Genomic DNA, 23,064 nt, shown 5'->3' on the forward strand with positions numbered 1-23,064 from the left:
CAAAGAAGAGGACAGGATGAAGAGAGGTTTTCTTCACCGGGCAAAGAAACTGTGCGGAACTGTTGTTTCCCGGAACTGGATCGTTGCTTCTAGGCGGAGTTCGGAGCACAACACCCGGGGCAAGATGGCGGCCGGGCTTCGGCCGCTGCCCCGGGTCTGGGCGAACTCGGGGGTATCGGGCTGAGGCGGCGGCAGCTGCGGCCCGGACCCCGAGCGTGGGGCCCTCGAACGGATAAAGATCTCCGGCCTGCGGGTAGCGAGTGGGAACAGGATGGTCGGTTCTCTGGGTGGCGGGACCGAGGACTGAGGGAGGTTGTCTGGGGGCCGAGTCTTGGCTTAGTGAAGTCGGAGGGGGCGGTTCTGGGGGCTGACTTTCTGGTTTTAGGGATCTCTCTGTGGCCCCTATCCATCGATTTTTCGTTTGTTTGAGGCAACTGGCCTTTATAGCCAACTAATTAAGGGCGAGACGGACTTGTTCTTGAGATTGTTGATGTTGGTGCCAAATGAAAGGCGTTGGGCCTTAGCAGTGTCACCCGAAGTGGAATTCGAGCTCTGTGCGCTTGCCGTGTGTGACCTTGGGTCAATCCAGTCACGTCTCTGACCCTCAGCTTCCTCCTTTGTAAATGAAGTAATTAGATTGTTTCACAGAGGTTATTTTATGACACGTTTTAGTGTGGTTCCTGACAGCTCTTAACACAGAAAAACTTGACCACATTTTGACTTCAGCCTAGCCACAAGGAAGCCTGGCATTCTCAACTTCTCTTTGTTGTACCCTTCTGTGAGTGGGGCAATCCTGAATCTTGTCTGTTTGACTTGCCAGTAAGTAATTCCTTTGGGGTTCAAATTCAGGGACCTGAAGGACACTGGCAAGTTATGTATCCACTCTGCATCTCGCTGTAGGTGTCTATGAGCCATAGCTTGGATTATTTAAGACCTATTGCTTATTCTTGAGCTTATGGCTCCTTTAAGACCTATTGCCTATTCTTGAGCTTTTAAATTGGGGTATTGTAGCCTAATAGGATAGAGCTGATGTAAAGGAAGAGCTAGTTAAATATCTGTACTGTGTCTGTTACGTGACCTGCCCTTAAATGGTGCCCATGAAGTCTGGCAACCTAGCTTTTTCCACCATAAAGGAAAACCGCTCAGCAGTGTGGTTTTATTTTACTTCACAGTTTGGACTCTTGTGCGGTTTGGTTGCTCCCCTCGACTTAAGTCTCATCCAGAGTAGATGGGTTTTATGCAGGTTGCCTGGGAATATAGAGGTACTGCAGAGTCTGAATCTTGTCTGAGTGGGGGGTAAGAATTGATCTTCTCACAGTGTTTGCTGCCCTTATTAGGTGAGGCACTTAAAGGACACTAGGCTTATTTTCCCTTCCAGATCTGAATTCTTACCAACTTAGTGTTTTCTAATCTTCCTACCTATGTAACCCTTATTTCCCAAACCAGATTCCAAGCTTTGTAAGGACAATGTAGTAGGGCCTCCTTAGATCCGATGAACTTCCAAATGCCGGTCATTAATATGTCCCCATTTATTCCTAATCTCAACACTGCAGTGACTAAATTAAGGTTCAGAATGGCAGATGTTCTGTGCAATCCTTTAGCAACCCTGAGACTGAGTATTGTCGTTATCCTCAGGCAGTGGGAGCCTAGAGTACTTAAGTGCCTGTGAAATGAGAGGTAAAATCAGGACTAGAAAGGTCTGAGGGTCATTTTCTCGGGTCTGAGGCCTTTGCTGTGTTTCTCTGTGGCTTTCAGGGCAGTGAGAATGTAATAGTGTGCATCTTGATTCATGAACTGTGCAGGTGGAGGGGCTACAGGAAGAATGAGGAAAACCACAAAGCTTAGATTATTGTGCAGTGTAAACAGAAGCCAGTGTGTGAGATTTCTCGTGGGGATAATCCCAAGAAACGGATCAGATCCTGGGAGGTCCCTGGGAGAAGCGAAAGCTCCGAGGTCGTCATGGATGCTGGGTACCGTTTGCATGCAGTCATTTGTTTTTCCTCCGGGAGGGGGCTCCTGCTCCTGCTTCCCTGTCCTGCCTACTGCTAGGGATCTCTTTATTCTTTTTTTAAAGATTTGTTTTTTAATTTTATTTTAGGTGTATAAGTGCTTTGCTTGTGTGTATGTATATGCATGCCCATGACCAGAAGAGGGCATTGGATGTTCTAGAACTGTGGGTGCTAGAAACCGAACCCTGGTTCTCTGCGAGAAGAGCCAGTGCTCATAGCCACTGAGCCGTCTCTGAAGTCACTAGTCAGGCCGTCTTAATGAGAGGACTTGGTGTTGTAGTCATGCCTTGAGCCCTGCTCATACCTCTCAGGAGCTTGACTGTTCACAGTTTAAACAATAGGCCCAGGGGTTCATGGTCCCAAGTACTGGGCCTGGCAAATCCTAGTTCATTTGAGGATAGGGAAACAGCTTAATGGAATGGTTGGTGCAGATGGGGAGACTAATAACAGACAGGCTGGAGAGAGATCAGAGGTTAAGAGCACTCCTGCTCTTGCAGAGCACTCAAGTTCAATTCCCACTTCACAAGGCTCAGGACTACCTGTCCCTCCAGCTCCAGGGGGTCTGACACCCTCTGTTGGCCCTCCTGGGCACTGCACTCACATCCTCACAGACACACAGTTGAAAATAATGTCAAAAAAGGAAAACCCTTTTGTGTCGGTAAAGGCAACACCTCCCCTAGGCTTCGTAACTGCTCTGTTAGTAGCTCGGTAGAACCGTGGTACACACGTGACGGTTCTCATGACTGGCGTCAAAGCTGATTATCAAAGGCAGAAGACAGACTCCCTGCCGGCAGGGTTGACAGAGCGGGCGGGGGCGGGGGGATGGTGCCAGCTCTGTGTGACTCGGGCCCATATGCCTCTTCCTGTGAAAAGGAGGGGCTCCCCATAATCCCACTACTCAAAATGGCCACTTTGATTTGTTTTTGGCCCTTTACCACACTGGAGAGAAAACCTTAGATCTTAACCGTGTTTCGGGGCAGTGTGGTCTCCATGCATGCACATTCACTTGGCCTTTTCCCTGAGACGTGGAATCCTGTTGTCTCACAGGATTCACTTCTACGGCATGAACACTTTTCCAGAGCATTGAAAAAATGTAAAGAGTAATTACTTTTTAACATTGTGTTACCTCTTGGAGTTACTTTTGAAGGAATGTGACTTTAAGAGGATTTAGAGGGTTGCTTTTAATAATTTAGTTTTATGTGCATTGGTGTTTTGCCTGAGTGTATGTCTGTATGAGGGTGTTGGATCCTCTGGAACTGGAGTAACAGAAGTTGTGAGCTGCTGTGTGGGTGCTGGGAATTGAACTGGGGTCCTCTGGAAGAGCAGCCAGTGCTCTTAACTGCTGAGCCATCTTTCCAACCCCTAGATGGTTTTTAAAATCAAGCACAGTATGTTACTTACACTCAGTAACATTGGGATGCCACACCTACAAAACAGTACTAATTCTGAATTTTTCTTACGTCAGAAAACCAACTCCTCTGAAGCCAGAAGCTGTGCAAGGTCATCCATGGTCACCTAGCATCTCCATTGTACAGGCGGGTCCTCAGGTGAGCTCACTCTCCAGGCCTGGCACAAGAGGGAACAGTTAGGAACATGGCTACCTCTCTAGTTCTAGCTTTTCTGTCCCTGTGGTTCGCAGACTCCGTAGGTCTGTTTCAGGAGTTGCTGATGGGACTGGCTGGTGGTAGTGTGTTTGACTAACCTGCACAAAACAACGTTTCCTTGAGTATTGCTGATGATAACCTAGTATGTTGGCAAATCCCTGGTGTCATTTGACAGGTGTGAGTCGGGTGAGGAAGGTGTTAGAGGTCCCTGGATATGTTCATGGGGCAGGAATCTGGTTCCACCTTTTATTCTATGCGTCTTTCCAAGTGGCTGCTGCTTTGAGTGAATTAACCTGGTGAGAGATGCTTTTCCAAGACTCTGCATTTCTGCTTGAGTCACATTCGTGTTTTGGTCAGCTGGGCTGATGATGCCGTGTTGTGGGATAGCTAAAGAGATCACCCGGTTAGGAGGCCCAGTGAGTAAATGCTTTGTCCATTTGGCTGTCAGTCAAAGCCACCCACTTGGAGCAAAAAGCAATTACTAGTGATCCTGTACTGTTCAGTGTCACCTCTGCCCTGCACAGCACCTGTCAGTGAAGAGGAGCAGGTCCCTGTGTGGCCTGGCCGCAGAGTGTGTGATGTGTAATGTCCCCTGTCCAGATTAAATGGGCTGTCATGGCTGCTGGAAACCTGGTCGGTAGAAAAAGTCCTTGCCGTGCAAACACGAGGTCCAGAGTTCAGGCCCCCAGAATCCACCTGTGCTGGGCAGGTGTGGCACCTGAGTGTGATCTCAGCACTTCAGAGGCAGAGATGGGGTCCCTGAGGCCTCTTCAGCATAGGTAGACCCGCTGATTTGTGAGCAGTGGGCTCAAGTGAGGAACCCTCCCTTCATAAACAGAGTGGAGAGCTATGGAGGAAGACACGACATCAACTTCAGCCTCCATGTGCATATGCACACGCTCACTCACTCGTGTGGAACACAACACACACAAGCAAAAATCAAACAAAAATGACTTCTTAAAGAAGACCTTGGGGCCTGCAGTGTGGCCCCGTGGGTACAAAGGCGCCTGCTGACCAGCCTGACCTTTGAGTTTGATCCCTGGTGGCAGGAGATGACTGACTCCTGCATGTTCTCTAACCTCCATACACATTCCCTCCATGTATATCACACACATGTGCATACACACACACACAAAAATATAATTTTTAAATGTACGTTTTAAAGATTTATCATTTTATATATAGATGTTTTGCTTGAATGTGTGTATGTGCATCATGAGTGTACAGCACCTGCATGACCAGAAGAGGGTATCAGATCTCTGTAACTAGAGTTACAGGTGATTGTGAGCTACCATGTGGCTGCTGGAAACTGAACCTGGGTCTTCTGCAAGAGCAACAAGTGCTCCTAACCCCTGAGACATCTCTTCAGCCTCAATAAATGTAAAGAAAGATTTTGGGGTGCCGAGGTATCTCAAGGATAGAGGTGCAAGTGGCTCAGGGGTAAAGGACCAGAGGTAGAGTGCAGGTGGACAGGGGTGGAGTGCAGGTGGACAGGGGTAGATGTACAGGTGGACAGGGGTGGAGTGCAGGTGGACAGGGGTGGATGTACAGGTGGACAGGGGTAAATGTACAGGTGGATAGGGGTAGAGTGCAGGTGGACAGGGGTAGAGTGCAGGTGGACAGGGGTGGAGTGCAGGTAGACAGGGGTAGAGTGCAGGTGGACAGGGGTAAATGTACAGGTGGACAGGGGTAGATGTACAGGTGGACAGGGGTGGAGTGCAGGTGGACAGGGGTGGAGTGCAGGTGGACAGGGGTGGAGTGCAGGTGGACAGGGGTGGAGTGCAGGTGGACAGGGGTAAATGTACAGGTGGACAGGGGTAGATGTACAGGTGGACAGGAGTAGATGTACAGGTGGACAGGGGTAGATGTACAGGTGGATGGGGGTAGAGTGCAGGTGGACAGGGGCAGATGTACAGATGGACAGGGGTGGATGTACAGATGGACAGGGGCGGATGTACAGGTGGACAGGGGCGGATGTACAGGTGGACAGGGGTAGATGTACAGGTGGACAGGGGCGGATGTACAGGTGGACAGGGGCGGATGTATAGGTGGACAGGAGTAGATGTACAGGTGGACAGGAGTAGATGTACAGGTGGACAGGGGTGGATGTACAGGTGGACAGGGGCAGATGTACAGGTGGACAGGGGTGGAGTGCAGGTGGACAGGGACGGATGTACAGGTGGACAGGGGTGGAGTGCAGGTGGACAGGGGCGGATGTACAGGTGGACAGGGGTGGAGTGCAGGTGGACAGGGACGGATGTACAGGTGGACAGGGGTGGAGTGCAGGTGGACAGGAGTAGATGTACAGGTGGACAGGGGTGGATGTACAGGTGGACAGGGGCGGATGTACAGGTGGACAGGGGTGGAGTGCAGGTGGACAGGGACGGATGTACAGGTGGACAGGGGTGGAGTGCAGGTGGACAGGGGCGGATGTACAGGTGGACAGGGGTGGATGTACAGGTGGACAGGGGCGGATGTACAGGTGGACAGGGGTGGAGTGCAGGTGGACAGGGGTGGATGTACAGGTGGACAGGGGCGGATGTACAGGTGGACAGGGGTGGAGTGCAGGTGGACAGGGGTGGATGTACAGGTGGACAGGGGTGGATGTACAGGTGGACAGGGGTGGAGTGCAGGTGGCTCAGGGTTAAAGGTGTTTGCCTTGCAGATCTAATGGCCTGATTTCAAGCCCCCAAACCCATGTAAAGAAAATTGATTCCTCAGATTGTTTTCTGATCTCTACACATGCACAATGACATGCTTGCTCACACAAACACAGACACACACACAATGATAACTTTTTAAAATTGCCAGCAAATTGGCACAGCAGGTGAGGGCCTCTGCCCAGCCTGGCAGTCTGAGTCCCATAACTTGTCCTTTGACCTTCACACGGGCATGATGGGCATGCGCTGTGGCACTGGTGTATGTGCATACACATACGTACATGTTTGTTCATTCTGGCTGAAATAAAATGTAATTAAACATTGTTAAATAGTCATCTTTTCAAAAGCCCTTTTCCCGAGTCTTGCTGGGCATAGCAGGCACCAGTAAACACGTGTTGTGCGGATGGGTGACCACAGGGATGACAACATAAGTTCCTCCCTTCAGGTCTTCACCTGCAAGATGGAAGGAGGTGGTTTACTGCCTTCTAAGTGTGGGCAGTGCAGCAGAGGAGGCACATGTCTGGGACCTTTGACACGTGGTTAACTGGTGCTCTCTGGATGGGGCTGGCTCTTGCTCTGTGCACTCTTCAGACTTGCTGAGAGCCCACCTCTGCTCTCCACCAAGCACTGCCCTTCCCCTGAAGAAAATGGAATTCCTCAGCACAGCTGTGCAGTCTGGTCGCTGGGGGTGACGTGACAGGAGCTGGTAGGGAGTTGAGACTTGGGTCAGGAGACCATGAGCTCTGTGGGGGGATGGAGGCTGCTGAACGCCGCCGCCGCCCAGGTGCCCCTGCCCTCTGCGTGTGCACAGGTGACCCACAGCAGCGCCTCTCCTGTCCCCACAGGGTTCGTGTTGGTGTGCAAACATGTTCACTGTGTCGCAGACCTCCAGAGCGTGTTTCATTGACAGAGCCCGGCAGGCGCGTGAAGGCAGGCTGGAGCAGAAGGGACGGGAGCGCTCAGCTGTGGTCATTCAGGCCGTGGTCCGCAGCTTCCTCAGCCGGAGACGGCTGCACGGGGCCCTCAGGTGAGAGCAGCCCTCGCTGGCCGTCTCCTCCCGCTGCCGAGGAGCAGAAGGGGAAGGAGTTTTCCTTCACGTGCTGCAGAAGCCTGCCCGATGCCTAGCGCTCCTCACTTAGTATGTCTTGTCTTATTTTCCCCCTTCCTATCTAGGAGAGAGATTGATGAGTTTTTCAACACGGACGACTCTGGGTCCAGTAAAAGAAGTGCACTTTGTATTTTTAAGATAGCCAGGAAACTGCTGTTCATATGCAAAACTAACGAGGACAATGAGGTAAGCCCTGTGTCTTCGTCAGGGTTTTTATTGCTGTGAAGAGGTAGCATGAGAAAACATGGAATTGAAGGGGCTAGCTTACAGTTTCAGAGGTTCAGTCCATTATCCTGGTGGGGAGCACGGCAGTGTGCAGGCCGTCGTGGTGCTGGAGCTGAGAGTCCTCATCTTGACCAGAAAGCAACAGGAAGTCCCCTGACTGTCACACTGACGGAGGCTTGAGCAAAAGAGACCTCGAAGCCCCTCCCCCCCAGTGACACACTTCCTCCAACAAGGCCACACCTCCTAATAGTGCCACCCCCTCTGAGAATGGTGCCAGTGGGGTTCAAACTGCCACACCCTGACAGTCGCATACATGCGTCTTTCCCTGTGCCAGACTTGGTGTGGATAAGCACGGACCTCTTTGTCCTAAGGTGCCTGCATGAGGCACACTTCCCGGCTGCCCACAGGGAGACTCGGCTGTACTTCTGAGGGTCTCTACACAGTAACAGTTACAAACAGGAACTCTCCTCAGATGTCTAAGAGTAAGGCAGCTGAGGGACATGAATGGAAGCGGCTGGAGACAGCCCAGTAGGAAACAGGGATCCGCACTCAGCAAGTGCTGGGCTAGAGTGATGAGGCCTGAGAGAGCAGTGGGGTCTGCCCCATGCCCTGGACAGGGGTCAGGGGCTCTGGTCTTCCAAAGCCGTGCTAGAGGCTTGAGTTACGCTGGATAGTCTAAGATTAAACCCAGGTGTCTCATTTATCATTATTTACATCATAAAACTGAACCGCTTTGCCGCCGTGGCATTGAGATGACTGGCCTGGAGGATGGCCAAGGGAAGCAGTGGGTACCTGTGGTCACGCTCAGGGTACTCCTGGGAGCCCCAGAGGGAAAGGAGACAGGCAAGCTGCCTGTGGCGCTCCTAGCCCAGCAGAGAGAAGAGAAGACAACAGTCACAAAGACGAGGATCTTCAGGCTCAGGGAGGTGACCCCATTACAGGGGAGAAAACTGGAGCCATGCCTTTTCAGGTGCAGATGTGGAGATAGAACAGCCCGCCCGAGTATAAGCAGTTTTTCCAGTTTCTACTTTTCCTTGATTTGCATATTAGGGTAAAAGCGGTGACTGAAGAGCTTTGGGCTGATGGCCGAGAGGCAGAGGCCAGTGCTTGGTGTTCACAGAAGTGCCAAGTGTAGGGCACAGGTGTGGGAAGCCAGCTCCCACCTTTTAAAAGGGTGTCTATGAGGAGGAGAGAGGGATAAGAAACTTAGATAGCGAAGAGGAGAAACACAGAAACACAGGACTGCTTCAGGAGGACCTGGATCACAACCCACCAGCCCCTTCTGCTTCTTCAAAAGGGCTTTTTATAACAATGCCAAGGGGTGGGGCAAAGACCTCCCCCTTGCTAGATCAAAGCACAGCCAAGTGTAGACCCTTCCAAACACCTGGTAACCACGTCCGTGGTCAAATCATCCCCTTATGCAGCCCTGTTGGGTTTAGCAAGCTCAGATTCTCGGACCCTGAGTAAGTTCTCACTAGGAAACCAATGGGTCACCACACACAGGTTAGAAAGCCAGCTGCTGGTCTGCCAGAGTCCAAGGCCAATTTTCCAAAAGAAGTGCCATGGCTAGGAATGGTGGCCATCGGGAGGCCAAGGCAGGAAGATAGCCATGAGTTGGAGGCCAGCCTAAGCCACAGTGAGACCAAAAGAGGCACCATTCTGGATTTTTATTCGAAATGCACTAATTTAAAAAATACAATTTGCTAGGCAGCAGTGGTGCACACCTTTTTTTCCCCAGCATTAAGGAGGCAGAGGCAGGCAAGAGTTTGAGCTAGCCTGGTCTACAGAGCGAGTTCCAGGACAGCCAGGGCTACACAGAGAAACTCTGTCTTGAAAAACTTAAAAGTAAAAAACCCACATCCCTAGGGCTCGTGGGCTCTGTAAGCCACCAGTTTGAAACCTGCCTGTAGCCTGTGTCTGTAGCGTCTGTCTCTAAGGAGGAATCGAATACATCGTGAATGTACGAACCCCTGACATGCTGCCGCCATGCTCCAGGCGCCCACCAAACGTTCTCCGCTCTTTCTCATGTTTTGGTTAGTTTAGAGAATTCATAACCAGCTTTTCTGCCCCTGCAGAGACTGGAGAAGTTGTGTCGTAGCATCCTGAGCAGCATGGATGCAGATAATGAGCCAAAGGTGAGTGAGTCAGGGCCGAGAGTCTCCTTTGAGGTCTAAAGGGCTAGCTTAGAACCGAAAGGTCCCACTCAATGGATCACAGAGATGAGCAGTTGAGTATTGGGTGGCTGAGTGATACCTTTGCTCCTGCCTCTTTTTCTTTTTCTTTTTTTTTTTTTCTTTTCTTTTCTGGAGCTGAGGACCAAACCCAGGGCCTTGTGCTTGCCAGGCAAGCGCTTTACCACTGAGCTAAATTCCCAACCCGCTCCTGCCTCTTATTCAGATCGTTGCTGCCTTTTCTAGTCTGTGACCTCTGGGTTAGTTAGTGTTCAAGTACATCTGCTTTCCACTTACGCATTCAGTCCTACTGTCTTAATAGACCCTTGTGATGTGGCCCCAGAACTGCTCACACTCCTATTCTTCCTGCTGCCTGTAGGTATGGTACGTGTCCCTGGCTCTTTCCAAGGACCTCACTCTGCTCTGGATTAAGCAGATCAAGAGCATCCTGTGGTACTGCTGCGAGCTTCTTGAACAGCTCAAGGTAAACACCCAAACCAGCAAATCTGCTCACCTGGTACCTTGGTCCCCATCATTTTGCTCTTTATTTGTGCCTTTGGGGATCTAGCAGAGGATCAGATGAGCCACTGTCTGGGAAAGAGCAGGGTAGATGCTCTGGTTACTGTGACCCTGCCTTAGGAGCACGCATTGAACATTGGGTACATTAGCCATAGTCTCCCATACCAAGGAACCCTCTTCAGGCCAGGGAGGTGACTGAGGAAGCTCTGGGCATGGCCATGAGAGCCTATGAACCCAGCCATAGGAGACAGACGGGCGGGTCCCAGGAGCCAGCTGGCCGGCCAGCCTAGCTGAAGTGCTGATCTTCAGGGTTAGTGAGAAACCCTGTCTCAAAAAATACGAGAGAGCAATAGAGGAAGACACTGAATGTCCTGGTCCGCCTGCGCACACCAGCACGGACGCACACAGCACGGACGCGCACACACGAGCACGGGCGCGCACACAGCACGGACGCGCACACAGCACGGACGCGCACACCAGCACGGGCGCGCACACCAGCACGGACGCGCACACAGCACGGACGCGCACACCAGCACGGGCGCGCACACCAGCACGGGCGCGCACACCAGCACGGGCGCGCACACCAGCACGGACGCGCACACAGCACGGACGCGCACACCAGCATGGATGCGCACACCAGCATGGATGCGCACACAGCACAGACGCACACACCAGCACGGATACACACACCAGCACGGACGCACACGAGCACAGACGCACACACGAGCACGGATGCACACACCAGCATGGATGCACACACAGCACGGACGCACACACACAGCACGGATGCACACAGCACGGATGTACACACGAGCATGGATGCACATACAGCACACCACACGTGCATAGTCCCCACCTCCCCCACGACACAGAATAACTGAACAGCCGGGGTTAGAAGAGGGTAGGGAGGGGGCTCTGAGCCTCAGGCCTGGTCCGCTGCCGGGCTTCTGCGTGATCCGGAGAGAGTCTCCACAGCACTCACTGTGAATGTGGGATTGAAGTGTTTCTGGGGTCTTTCCCAGGTGTGCATACTGTAGAGTCTCTGAGCCCAGAAAGCGTCTCGCATTTGCCCGGCTTACTCTTGCAGAACCTGCACTGAGCTCCATGCTAGGCGCAGTTCTTGGTTCTGCGTGTGCATCAAGGACAGTGCTGCTGTCCCCTAGTCAACAGTTAAGGAAACCAAGGCACAGAGAGGTTAAGAAACATCTCCAAGATCACACAGCCAGGAAATAGGTCCAAAGTTGTAACTCCTAGTCCCCATTAATCTGTCTTGCAGCTGTCCTCTGTCACTGCCCTGTTCCAGCGTACAGTCGGCTGTAGGCACAGAGTGAGGCAGCCTGGGACCCTGTTTCCCAGGAATGTTCAGTTCTCCGTTCCCAGCAGTGTTTGAGCCCAGGTTAAGCACTGAGAGTGTAGAATATATTGTGCGGACTCCAGTGTGAGTCGGCCGTGTGGGAAGCACGTGCCCTGCAGAGTGGGATCGTGGGTGTGAGTGTTAACCTTACCCTGTCGTTTGCAGCCGGAAATCTTACAAGACTCCAGGCTCATCACACTGTACCTCACCATGCTGGTCACCTTCACAGACACTTCAACATGGAAGATCCTCCGGGGAAAAGGTGTGTGGACCCACTTCAGAAATCCTTCCCAGCCGGCATTTCCACAGAGGGGCCCGGCTCATGAGAAGCACTTTGGCCCACAAGCTCGGGGAGGCTCAGAGCCTGAGCCCGGGCACCCGGCGCTCTCCGCCAGCCACTTCTTAGTGTCCGGTGTTTGTTGGCGTGTGCGGAAACCCTCTGCCTTTGAATCTTATGTAAAGGCATTGTTCCTGCTCTCCTTTCTAACTCCCCCAGCACCCTGCCTGTGAGTGATGGGCTCCATTGACGCCTTCTTGTGTTATTTGTTTAAAAAAAATTAAAGACAAAAGTAGTGAGGGGCTGGGGAGGTGCTCAGTAGTTAGGAGCAGTGACTGCTCTTCCGGAGGATTCCGGTTTGTTTCTCAGCGTCCACATGGTGGCTCACAACTATCCGTGATTGTAGTTCCAGGGCATCCAGGCACATGTGTTACACATACATACATACAGGCAGAGTGCTCATGCACATAAAAATAAATCTAAAATGTTTACTATTTTGTCCAGAAAATTTCACTGTAGAATTTCCCGAGAAATTGTCCACAGTATTTGACACATTCATTCAGCAGACAGCCTCATATGTACCAGACACTGTGATAGATAGACACTGGAGATGCCATGCTGAGCAGATGGCCACCAAGCAGAAGCAGGTTCCACAGCCATGGAGTCCACCAGCTACAGACTGGAAATAGATGAAAAAAATCGCACCTGTAGGAGCTATCCAGACTGTTCTTGCCATTAGTCGTCAGTGTGTTACAGCGGCTGTCTCCGGAGCAGTTATGTTGTACCGAGTGCTATAAATTATCAACCGGTGAACTGAAATACATGGAAGATGTCTGTTCTGAGCAAATCCTATTCCTTGAGTGAGCAATGAGTGTTTGCTTCATGCATTTTTCTGGCCTGAGGAAGGGTCCTAAAGCTGTTGGGGTCTGAGTCCTGCCGGGGGCGGAGGAGGCAGGGCCACCAGTGTCTCTTCTGGCTGGAGGTCAGATGATCCACCCGGGAAATAACACTTGAGCCGGACCTGTGGGAACCGGCCTCCCAGGGCTAGGAAGTGGGATGCCCCCTCCCCTGGGGTCGTGGCCTGGGGCAATCTCTGGGGGGCTTGCTTGTAAGTGGTGCTAGAACACCCTGGCAAAAGCAGCTGGGAGAAGAAAGTGATTCCCTTTGGCTGACAGTTGGGGGGGTGCAAGAGGGGTACCGCCCACCATGGCAGGGAAAGGTTGGCAGCAGGAGCTAGAGACTGCCTGCCAGTTGGAAACCAGAGTGGGCATATTCTGTACAGGAAGTGGAGGTGACAGAGAATGGGGCAAGGCTATAAAAACTCGAGCCTACCCCCTCCTACACACACAGCCTGTGACATACTTCCTCCAGCAGAGTTCTGCTTCTTGAGGTTCAAGGACCCTTAAGATTAAGTCCCACACCTTCCAGTCAGCAGCCCCTGCTGGGGACAGTCCAATCACTGGGGACACTTCTCATCCAAACCCCCCTAGGTCTTGCCCTCTGTCCTGCATGAATTGGTCACATGGTGGCAAGAGATTACCTTCTCAAGCTGTTTTCTTCCTTTAGGTGAGAGCCTTCGGCCAGCCCTGAACCACATTTGTGCAAATATAATGGGCCATCTCAACCAGCGTGGATTTTACTCTGTGTTGCAGGTCTGTGACCCCATCCCTGATGTGCCCGGGGGCACCTGTGCCTTGTGCTCTCCCTTGCTTCAGGTCACTGTGGTTCTGGTGGGGAGGATGGGGCACTCAGCCCTAGAACGTTGTAGCTAGTGGATGCAGAGACAGTCCAGAGTCTTGACTGACATCGAGGCCGTGGGAAGAGGCCCCAGAGCTGTTCCCGCTCCTTGGTGGAGGGAGACAGTGTGCTTCCAACTCAGCATCCTCAGATGGCTCTCTGTCCACTCCCTATCGATGCCAGTTCTCAGGCTGGAGAATGGGCAGAGTAGGTTGATCTTGAGGTGCTGTGGGCTTTCCAGGCTTTAGAAGGAATGTTGATGTGACTCTTTCTTCTGCCCAGTGCTGGGAGGGGCCATCTCCTAGTTCAGTTCCACACTCCACAGCACAGTGGGTAGTGTGTGGGCGAAAAGTGTCACGTCAGCTGTCGTCTGTGGCTGGAACGATGAACAGTTGCCTAAGTCTCGATTCACATGGATTTTTAAAACGCACTGGTTTTGAGAATTGCCGTGCTGCCCAAGCCAACCTCAGACCCCAGACCTGAGTACCTCAGCCTCCTGGGAAGCCAGGACTTGGGGAGGGGGGCACTGCACCCAGCTCGCAGGTCCTCGCTTCCTTACCTGTTGATTACGAAAATGCTTCAGCGTATTTGGGGTAGGGATGAGCAGATGGAACCCCACACCCAGCAGCGTCCTTCTGTTTGAGCAGGGTTTATCTGAAGCGTTCCTGGCACAGTTTTGCTTCCTTTCTGTTTTGTTTGAGATGGGGTCTGCTGTGTAACCAAGCTGATCTTGAACCTGGTCTGTAGACCAGGCTGGCCTCAAACTCAGGGATCCTCCTGCCTCTGCACCACTGCTGCCGAGCCCCTCTTCCAAATGGACAAACGGCTATGGGAACTCGATGCTCAGGCTGACAGCTTGAATGTTCTTTTCAGGTACTGCTGACCCGAGGCCTGGCCAGATCCCGGCCCTGCCTGTCCACAGGCACCTTAACAGCGGCCTTCTCTCTGGCATTGCGGTAAGACACCAGCTGCAAGACTGGCACCCCAGAACCCCTCTCTCTCCTTGGTTCTCTTTCCACCCACCGTGTCAGACTTTGTGAGAAGTGTTCATCTTAGTGAAGGGGGCATTTCTGTGACAGTTGACTCTTTCCCTCGGCCTTCAGCAGCGAGTTTTACTGTGTGATCTTAGGACGGCTGTGTGCAGTGAATTAGGTTCATCCTGTCAGTGGCTGCATGGAGTTATTTTTCCTTTTGAGTTCCTAACAGTAAAAGGAAGACCCGCCCAGGGCAGGGGGAGGTCCTGAGAGAACGGGGTTCGGAACACAGGTGGGAGATGCTGGCATTGGGGCAGCCGAGAGTGTGTGAGGATGCGGTGTTGGCCTGCACCTCGTTGGTTCAGTGTGTAGACGTGAAAGGCGTCCTTGGAGAATCTAGACCTGCAGTGGGCAAGGCTGCACTCCCAACTGCTCTGGAGTGTCTGTAATGTGTTGAGAGGATCACGGACGTGGAGAGAGGTTGGTAACTGGTCCTGGAGGAAAGAGCACCACGGTCCAGCCAGCTCAGGGTGAGCAGTCTACCCTGCCCCCTCATCGGATACATGGTGCAGCCCAGTGCCGAGTCCTGGCCTGTCACAGCTCCTGTCGCGGGAGGGCAGGCGCAGTGAGGTTTCCATCATTCACCATCACGGCCACATGGACCACAAGTTGGCTGGGCAGGAAAGACCCTGGGTTTGATTCCCAGGACCACAGACTGGGCATTTGGTGCTTGCCTGTAAGGAGGTCGCGGCAGAGGACCAGAAGTTCGAAGTCACTAGTGGCTGCACAGTGAGACAGAGGCCAGCTGGGGTACATTAGACCTGCCTCGGAAAACAACCAAAACAAACGAAAACTGATGGGTCCATAATTCTCTGTGGAGCATTCCACTGACCCCTCCTCAAGGTCAGGCTGCTCCAAAGCCTTTTCTCTGCTGAACAGGGCGTTTTTCTCCCTGTGAGTCTTTGCAGATAATTGAGCAGGATCAAGAACTTTTTTTTTTAAGATTGATTGATTGATTGATTGATTGATTGATTGATTGATTATGTATTCAGTGTTCTGCCTGCAGGCCAGAAGAGGGCACCAGATCTCATTACAGATGGTTGTGAGCCACCATGTGGTTGCTGGGAATTGAACTCAGGACCTCTGGAAGAACAGCCAGTACTCTTAACCTCTGAGCCATCTCTCCAGCCCAAAGATCAGGAACTTTTAAAATAAGATTCATGGTTGGCGAGATAGCTCCAAGGAAAAGGCACTCACGTGGGTGGGCCTAATGATCCCAGCACTCGGGAGGCAGAGGCAGGCGGATCTCTGCGAGTTCGAGGCCAGCCTGATCTACAGAGTGAGATCCAGGACAGGCACCAAAACTACACAGAGAAACCCTGTCTCGAAAACAAACAAACAAAATAAAACAAAAATATGCCCAGCCTTGACTTAGCATATTTCTAGCCAACTTTTCTTAAGTTGTCCCATCTACCTTTTGCCTCTGGGCTTTCATCTTTCTCTGTTTCTGTACACCTCTCTTTACTTCTTTCTCCATGGCCTGCTGTGTAGCTGGGTGCTGGCCCTTGATCCTCTCTCCTCACTCTTCTATCTTCTCTTCCTAGATTTTTTTCTCCTGTTTATTCTCCTGCCTGACAGCCCCGCCTGTCCTTTCTCCTGCCTCGCTGTTGGCCTTCAGCTCTTTAGTAGACCATCAGGTGTTTTAGACAGGCCTGACAGTAGCACAGCTTCACAGAGTTAAACAAATGCAACATCAAAGAATGCAACGTATCTTTGCATCATTAAACAAATGTTCCACAGCATAAATAAATGTAACACATCTTTAACACATTCTACAACATAGTTGCTCTTTGTCAGGGTATAGTCACAGCAACAGAAATGAACCACGTGCATCCTCTGGGTGTTGTCTGGCACTGGGGATTGAACCCCATGCATGTCAGGCAAGTATGTTACCACTGAGCCTCATCCCAGCCCCCAGATCCCACTTACTGGGGTGTAATTCACATGTATGCTTCATCATTTGAAGTGTCAGTTCTGGGGTGGGGAGTGTCTGATTCTGGAATGCTTTCCCTGTGCTCAGAGGAGCCTGCCCCTTAGCAGTTTTCCTCGTAGTCCTCTCCTAAAGCCCCTCACACAGATTGGCCTGGTGTGGACATGTCACATGAGTGGGACCGTACACCACGTCTTCTGCTGTTGGTGTTTTCCGTTTGCACAGTCTTCTCAGCCCATCGTTCAGTGAGCCAGCACCTCCTTCCTGAATGTGGCCGAACACCTCTGTGAACAACTGCCTGGGACGGTCCACCATTGTTGCCACTGCAGTCATTTCTGTGTGCTTGTGTGGGAGATGTGTTTCCCGTCCCCTCGGGTGTGTTTCTAGGTGTGAAATAGCATGGTCATGAGTGCGTACGTTGGTGAAGAACTGCCAGGCGTCCCCAGAGCATTTGTTCCCATCAGCAGCGGGTGGGAGCGACAACTCCAGTTTCTCTCCAGGCTCACCAACTACCTCGTGAGGACGAAGTGCTGTCGCAGTCATGGGCTTTAGCGGTCCCTGACAGCTGCTGTCAGCCATGTTTTCAAGGGTTTGTTAACCCTTTGTATGTCCCTTTGGGAGAGATGTCTGTTGAGTTCTTTTGGCCATCTCCCTGCCCTGCTTTTGTTCTTTGGTTTGAACGTAGTGTTAAACTGTGTAGCCCAGGCTAGCCTCACACCCTTGCTCTCCCTTTCCTTACCTTCCGCAGCGGGACTACAGGCATGCAGCACCTGTAGCTTGTTCAGCCAGCTTCAGGTTGGGTTACTTTTACTACTGAGTTAGCGAGTTCTTTCTGTTCAGGTGCAAGCCTGCTGGCAGATGAGGCGTCTGCAGACACTTCCACGTGGCGCTCGTCTTTCTGCCCTCTGGGTGGGGTGTGCGATCACACACCGTTCTGGCTCTGATGTTGTGCAGTTATTTACTTTTTCTTTCTTTGTACTTACACTCTGAGTGTCAGTTCTAAGAAATCATTGTATAACTCCAGGGTTCAAAGATGTCTGTTTTTTTCTGTGAGTTTGGTGATTTTAGTCATAAAATTATTCTGAGTTAATTTTTGAATATGGTGTGAGATAAGGGTCACTATCTTTTTGGTGGTTTGGTTTGGTTTTCTGTGCTTGGGCCCTGGTATGCTAGACGAGCACTCGATCCCTGGGCTACATTACATCCCTTGCCCTTGGTTTTTTGAGACTGGGTCTCTTATATAGCCCCAGTTAGCCTTGAGCGTGAGTCTTCTGGCTCAGTCTCCATGTGCTGGGTTACTTGTGTGCACTGCCATGCCTGGCCTGGGTCATTATCTTAGTTTAATATTTATCTTCTTATGGAAAGAATGCTCACTAATTGTAAAAACCCAAAGAAGGGCCGTTTCCCACGCCCATGTGGGAAAAGCATGTTGTTGACTTCTCCCTGTTTTTCCAGGCGTTTGTGTACTTTTATATGTGTACACTTAAATGTTAATACCAGGCCGTAGATACTAAAGTAAACCGTGCTTAAAGTGTGAGGTGATGGTGAGTCATCCCCAGGGAGGCACTCGGGTGGCACTGCTTGGTTGAGGAGTGAGTGGGCTGTACCGGAAGTTTCTCCCTCCTTATCAGAAGCCCCGCCTGTCCGTCCGTGGAGTGTTTTGTCTGGCCTTTTTCCAAATGTCATATAGTACAAGCATTTTCTCACATCAGTTCCTTCAGCACCGACCTTTCCTAGCTGTGCAGTGCACACACGCGCGCACACACACACGCACACACACACACACACACACACACACACACGCACACACACACGCGCGCGCACAGGCACACGCTCACGCACACGCACCCCGGTCATTTGCACTCACCCAGCTTGTGTGCCCTCTGTCTAGCCCTGTGGTTGCTGCGCAGTTCTCAGACAACCTGATGCGACCCTTCGTCATCCACATCATGTCGGTGCCTGCTCTCGTGACTCATCTCAGCACACTGACCCCTGAGGTGAGCGGCCAGTTCTGTCCCTGGCTTGTTTGCTAGACTCCAAAAGCAAAGCAGCCCCCTGCTGATTCCCACTCCTTCCCCCGTTTTCCCAGTAGCTGCCGTAGACATGCTCCTGTTAGCAGCCAAAAAAATCAGGTTCTCGTCGTCATCCTCCGTCTCCCTGCTGCTTGGAAGCGGGGTTCTGCCTGAGTGAGGGCGAGCACGGCCAGGTCCGTGCCTCTCGGGAAAGCCCTGCCCGGCTCCACACTAACTGTCGGCCATTTTCCCCAGCGTCTCAGCGTTTTAGAATCCCATGACATGCTCCGCAAATTCATCATCTTTCTGAGAGACAGAGACCGGTGCCGTGATGCTTGTGAAAGTTTAGAAGGATGCCATACGCTGTGTCTCATGGGTGAGTCCAGGAGGCTGGGTTTGGGTTGGTTATGCCATGGAGGAGCCTACATGTTTTGTTCCGGTCATTGGTTGCACTTGGCAGGAGTTGGTATAAAACCAGACTCATCTCCATAGTGCAGATAGATGAACAGTTAGAATCACACGCAGAACGGGACCAAGTGGACACTGGTGAGGTAGCTGCAGAGTTCTTCCCTAAAAGGGAGGAGGCTCTTGGGTGGGGCTCAGATCAGAGCCGGACCACTGTGTTAGTGTCTGTGGTAGTGGGCTTGTGGGTGGACACATTTGAACACAGAACAGACACCTCATTCTCTGATAGAGCTGTCCCTAGAGATTGGCACCCCTCGGTCCCATCAAGCTAGCCTCAGCTGTCACTCTTGTGTCCTGGGCTGCACTCCAGGGGAGCGTACTTCAGTAAACCCTGAGTACAGCCATCTTCCAGGACATGTCAGGCTAAGTACCGTGTGCCTCTGTGTACCTGGCAGTCCAGACTCTCCCTGAGGGGCCCGTAGGAAAGGTGGGCATCGTTACTCCTGCCTGACAGCCAGGGACGAGATTTCAGGCTGGGTTGAGAGCTGGATTGCTCATCCGTGGCCATGCTGGGATTTAAAGTCAGGTCAGCCTGGTCTTCCAGCCCTTGGCGCTGACTGATGCCCTTCACGTACACTCTCCTCCTTGCTGAGACGTAGACGTCTGAGCCTCAGGCAGAGAGCAGGGCTAGGGGACCCCGCAGTGCACCTGTCCGGTGGCATCGCGTTCACCCTCTCTCTTCATAGGCAACATCCTCCAGTTGGGCTCCCTGAACCCCAAGGTGTTAGAGGAAGAGACAGACGGGTTTGTGAGCTTGCTCACGCAGATGCTGCGCTACTGTCAGAAGTACGTGTCCCAGAAGAAGTCCAACCTCACCCACTGGCACCCTGTGCTCGGCTGGTTTTCCCAGTCTGTGGACTACGGGTATGTTCGGAGAGAGCGTTCTGCTCGCCCTCTCTCCCCTTCTCTTCCAGCTTTTGTGGCTTTGTTTTGCTAGAGAAGTGATGTGTATTTACTGTCTAACATAGATATGGTCTGGGGACTGGCTCACTGGTAGAGGCCCTGCCTAGCAGGTGCAGGGTCCTGGGTTCAATCCCCAGAGCGAAGAGAACAGTGAACATCCCAGAATCCTCCTGTGCAAAATGATCTGGGTGATTGGCCTTTCATCTTCGTCCCTTGTTGATAGTTTTTTATGTATAGAAATGAGACCATATGATTTTTTTTCACTTTTTTAATTAGTAAATTATGAGCCATGCCCATGATACTTTAACTTCTCCAGTATCACTTTTATTGATTGACAAGGCACACGTGCCTCAGAGATGCTGGGACAGGGCAAATGATGTAAAGGGATAAGAGTGTCCCCTCCCCCCACCCCCACCGGCCTTTCCACAGGGTGGGATGGGAGTGTCTAGACTCAGACTACAAAGACAAGAGAGGAAGAGCAGGGGTGAAGGCAGGCAGCCACACAGGTGTGCCCTGGGATGGCGCCCCCTGGTCTCTGTCCTGAGTAACGGCCTTGAGACCTATTCAGACACCAAAAGACATTGCCCCAGGAAGGTGGGGACACCCCACCTGGAGAGCAAGAGCTCGTGGACTGGGCAGGCCTTGTCTTCTTTACTGAAGCTCTTCTCCAGAGGCCTGTAGCCAGCTCTCCTCACCCATTTCCTCACCTGAAATGTGGGGTGATGACACGTGCCTCCGATAAGGTTGTCTCTGGACCCTGATTGGGTTGTCCCGCTGTCCCGGTACTGCATGCCAGGGCCTGGTTTATGCCCAGTGGGTTGTGGCTGTTCCCACAAGATGATGGGGGCCAGCTTAGGGTCTTTTTTTTTTTTTCCCAGAGCTGAGGACCGAACCCAGGGCCTTGCACTTGCTAGGCAAGCGCTCTACCACTGAGCTAAATCCCCAACCCCCAGCTTAGGGTCTTGATGGAGTCTGGGAGTGGGGGTGGTGCTAGAAATACAGCCTGCAGTGGAGAGGCGCCCTGAGGCAAGGGGACCATCGTAGGTGTTGGGCGGCTGGGCGGAAGGGCAGACCAGCTGGCAGGAGATGGCTTTTGCCTGACAGAGCTGTGGGAGCAGCTTCAAGATGGCCGCCTCAGGGAAGGCAGCCGTGGAGGGACAGAGCGGATGCCTTCACAAACTCCATGGCAGTTTCTTCATTCTGCGTCTTGGACAAGAAATTCCTTTGCATGTTCTTGTTGTCTGTTGGTTTTTAGACAAAAGCTCATTATGCAACTCAATTAGTCTTTAACTTGCTACCCTCCAGCCTCCCGAGTGCTGGGATTGTAGGCGAGTGACCTGCCTGCTCTGTCCTTACTTACTGTATCCCCTGTGTGGAGGCCACCGGGGACCAGAGCAGGCTCTCCCTGGCAGACCCTGGGTGGCACTGACATGCCGGTCTCCCGCCCCGCCCTAGCCTCAACGAGTCCATGTGCCTGATCACCAGACAGCTGCAGTTCCTGTGGGGCGTGCCTCTCATCCGCATTTTCTTCTGTGACATCCTCAGCAAGAAGCTGCTGGAGCCCCCGGAGCCAGCCCCTGCACAGCCCTCGCCCCCACAGAACGTGCTTCCAGTGAAGAGTGAGTGTGTCGTCCCCCCCGCACCGCGCACCCCGAAAGGCAGCTCCTGCTCCTTGCTGTGAAGTCCACGTTCAGCAAGACAGTGACGGGTCCTAGGATAGAAATAGAGCCAGTGAGATAGAAGGAGGCCGTCAGCACACTCGGGGTCACTCCGCTGTCTCTGAGCTTGAGCTTGCCTGAAAACCCCGCCAGTCAAAGGGAAAAGCGTTTTGTGGACCCTTTCTTCCTTACTACCAGGGAGGAGCGGAAAGTCCATTTTGCAGGGGACTTTAAGCTTGTTTTAGTTCAGTCATTAATCTCCCACATGGGACTCCTCCAAGGAGCCACTGAGGCACAGGCCAGGCTGACACCCCGGCAGCACCCCGAGGGTGGAGGTGGTCACTGAAGAGGGAACAGTTCTTTATTCTGCTGTGATCACAGTTGAGGACGTGACCAGCATACAATCCCTGATTTCTGCCTGCACTGCTGACCGGGATAAGTGATGGTTCTGCCACTGGTGGGCTGTGGTGAGCATGGGCTCCTCCAATGTCAGTTCCTCTGCCTAGGAACAGGAAAGCCAAAGGCAGAAGCAGAACGCCATTCAGCCAGGGCTTAGGACCTGAGGGTGTCCATGGCACTCCCTCCAAAACGCATACACAGCGCCTGGGCCCAGCCTCTGCCTCCCTCCCTCCCTTCCTTCCCCACTACAGCCCTCCACATTTCCCCTCTGTCTTCCTGAAATTCGGTGACACAACAGCGAATGCCATGTCAGAGCTGGACATGCCTGGCTCGTGCTGACAGGCGCTGTGGTGATGTGACCGGGTCTCTGGGCTACACCAGGTCTGAGTTAGCTTTCCCCAGTTCATCCCAAAGGAGCAGCCCCGCCGCCCGGCCGTGACTGGGTTCTCGCCGTGCTCTTCCCCACAGGTGGGAGCTGGCGGCTGCTGAACTTGTGCTCTGCGTCTTCTTCTTCCCTCCGTGCCAGGTCTCCTCAAGCGTGCGTTTCAGAAGTCGGCTTCGGTCCGGAACATCCTCCGGCCTGTCGGGGGCCGGCGTGTAGACTCGGCTGAAGTGCAGAAGGTCTGCAGCATCTGTGTCCTCTACCAGACCTCGCTGACGACTCTGACCCAGATCCGCCTGCAGATCCTCACAGGTCAGAACCCGGGCCCTGCTCCCGCTCCCAGAGCTGGTGGGCAGTTTGTCCTGGAAGGTGGCCTCCAGAATAGATTTGTAGGTGGGTGGGCATCTCTGAGCTGTTATGAGAGACGGGCAAGCCTCCGGTAGCTCTGCCAGCCTCGGGTAGCCCTGCCGTCTGGTTCCCCTCACTAGCTCTTCAATTACGAAGTACAACTTTTTAAAAGTTCTCTTTCGTGAGTGGAGCACAGAGACAGGAAGGAGACTATAAACAGCACTTACACTGTCACGTCCCAGCGGCGAGCCTCTGTGCCCAGTGTGCTC

General features: G+C 52.5%; 1 protein-coding gene across 1 annotated transcript in view; it reads left to right on the forward strand.

Annotated features, from left to right (window-relative positions):
* Positions 1-99: 99 nt before the first annotated feature.
* The window catches only part of Ube3b (ubiquitin protein ligase E3B), a 45,964-nt gene continuing 22,999 nt past the window's right edge, over positions 100-23,064 (forward strand). The window contains exons 1-14 of the mRNA XM_059249613.1: positions 100-253; positions 3,475-3,556; positions 7,119-7,300; positions 7,447-7,567; positions 9,682-9,741; positions 10,157-10,261; positions 11,816-11,912; positions 13,494-13,579; positions 14,538-14,620; positions 18,520-18,625; positions 18,896-19,016; positions 19,792-19,969; positions 21,464-21,627; positions 22,592-22,759. Coding sequence (XP_059105596.1) covers positions 7,140-7,300; positions 7,447-7,567; positions 9,682-9,741; positions 10,157-10,261; positions 11,816-11,912; positions 13,494-13,579; positions 14,538-14,620; positions 18,520-18,625; positions 18,896-19,016; positions 19,792-19,969; positions 21,464-21,627; positions 22,592-22,759 — 1,450 coding nt within the window. The 5' untranslated portion in view covers positions 100-253; positions 3,475-3,556; positions 7,119-7,139. The remainder of the gene's footprint in view (positions 254-3,474; positions 3,557-7,118; positions 7,301-7,446; positions 7,568-9,681; positions 9,742-10,156; positions 10,262-11,815; positions 11,913-13,493; positions 13,580-14,537; positions 14,621-18,519; positions 18,626-18,895; positions 19,017-19,791; positions 19,970-21,463; positions 21,628-22,591; positions 22,760-23,064) is intronic.

Source organism: Peromyscus eremicus, chromosome 23 (genome assembly GCF_949786415.1).
Source record: "Peromyscus eremicus chromosome 23, PerEre_H2_v1, whole genome shotgun sequence".
Taxonomy (NCBI): Eukaryota; Metazoa; Chordata; class Mammalia; order Rodentia; family Cricetidae; genus Peromyscus; species Peromyscus eremicus.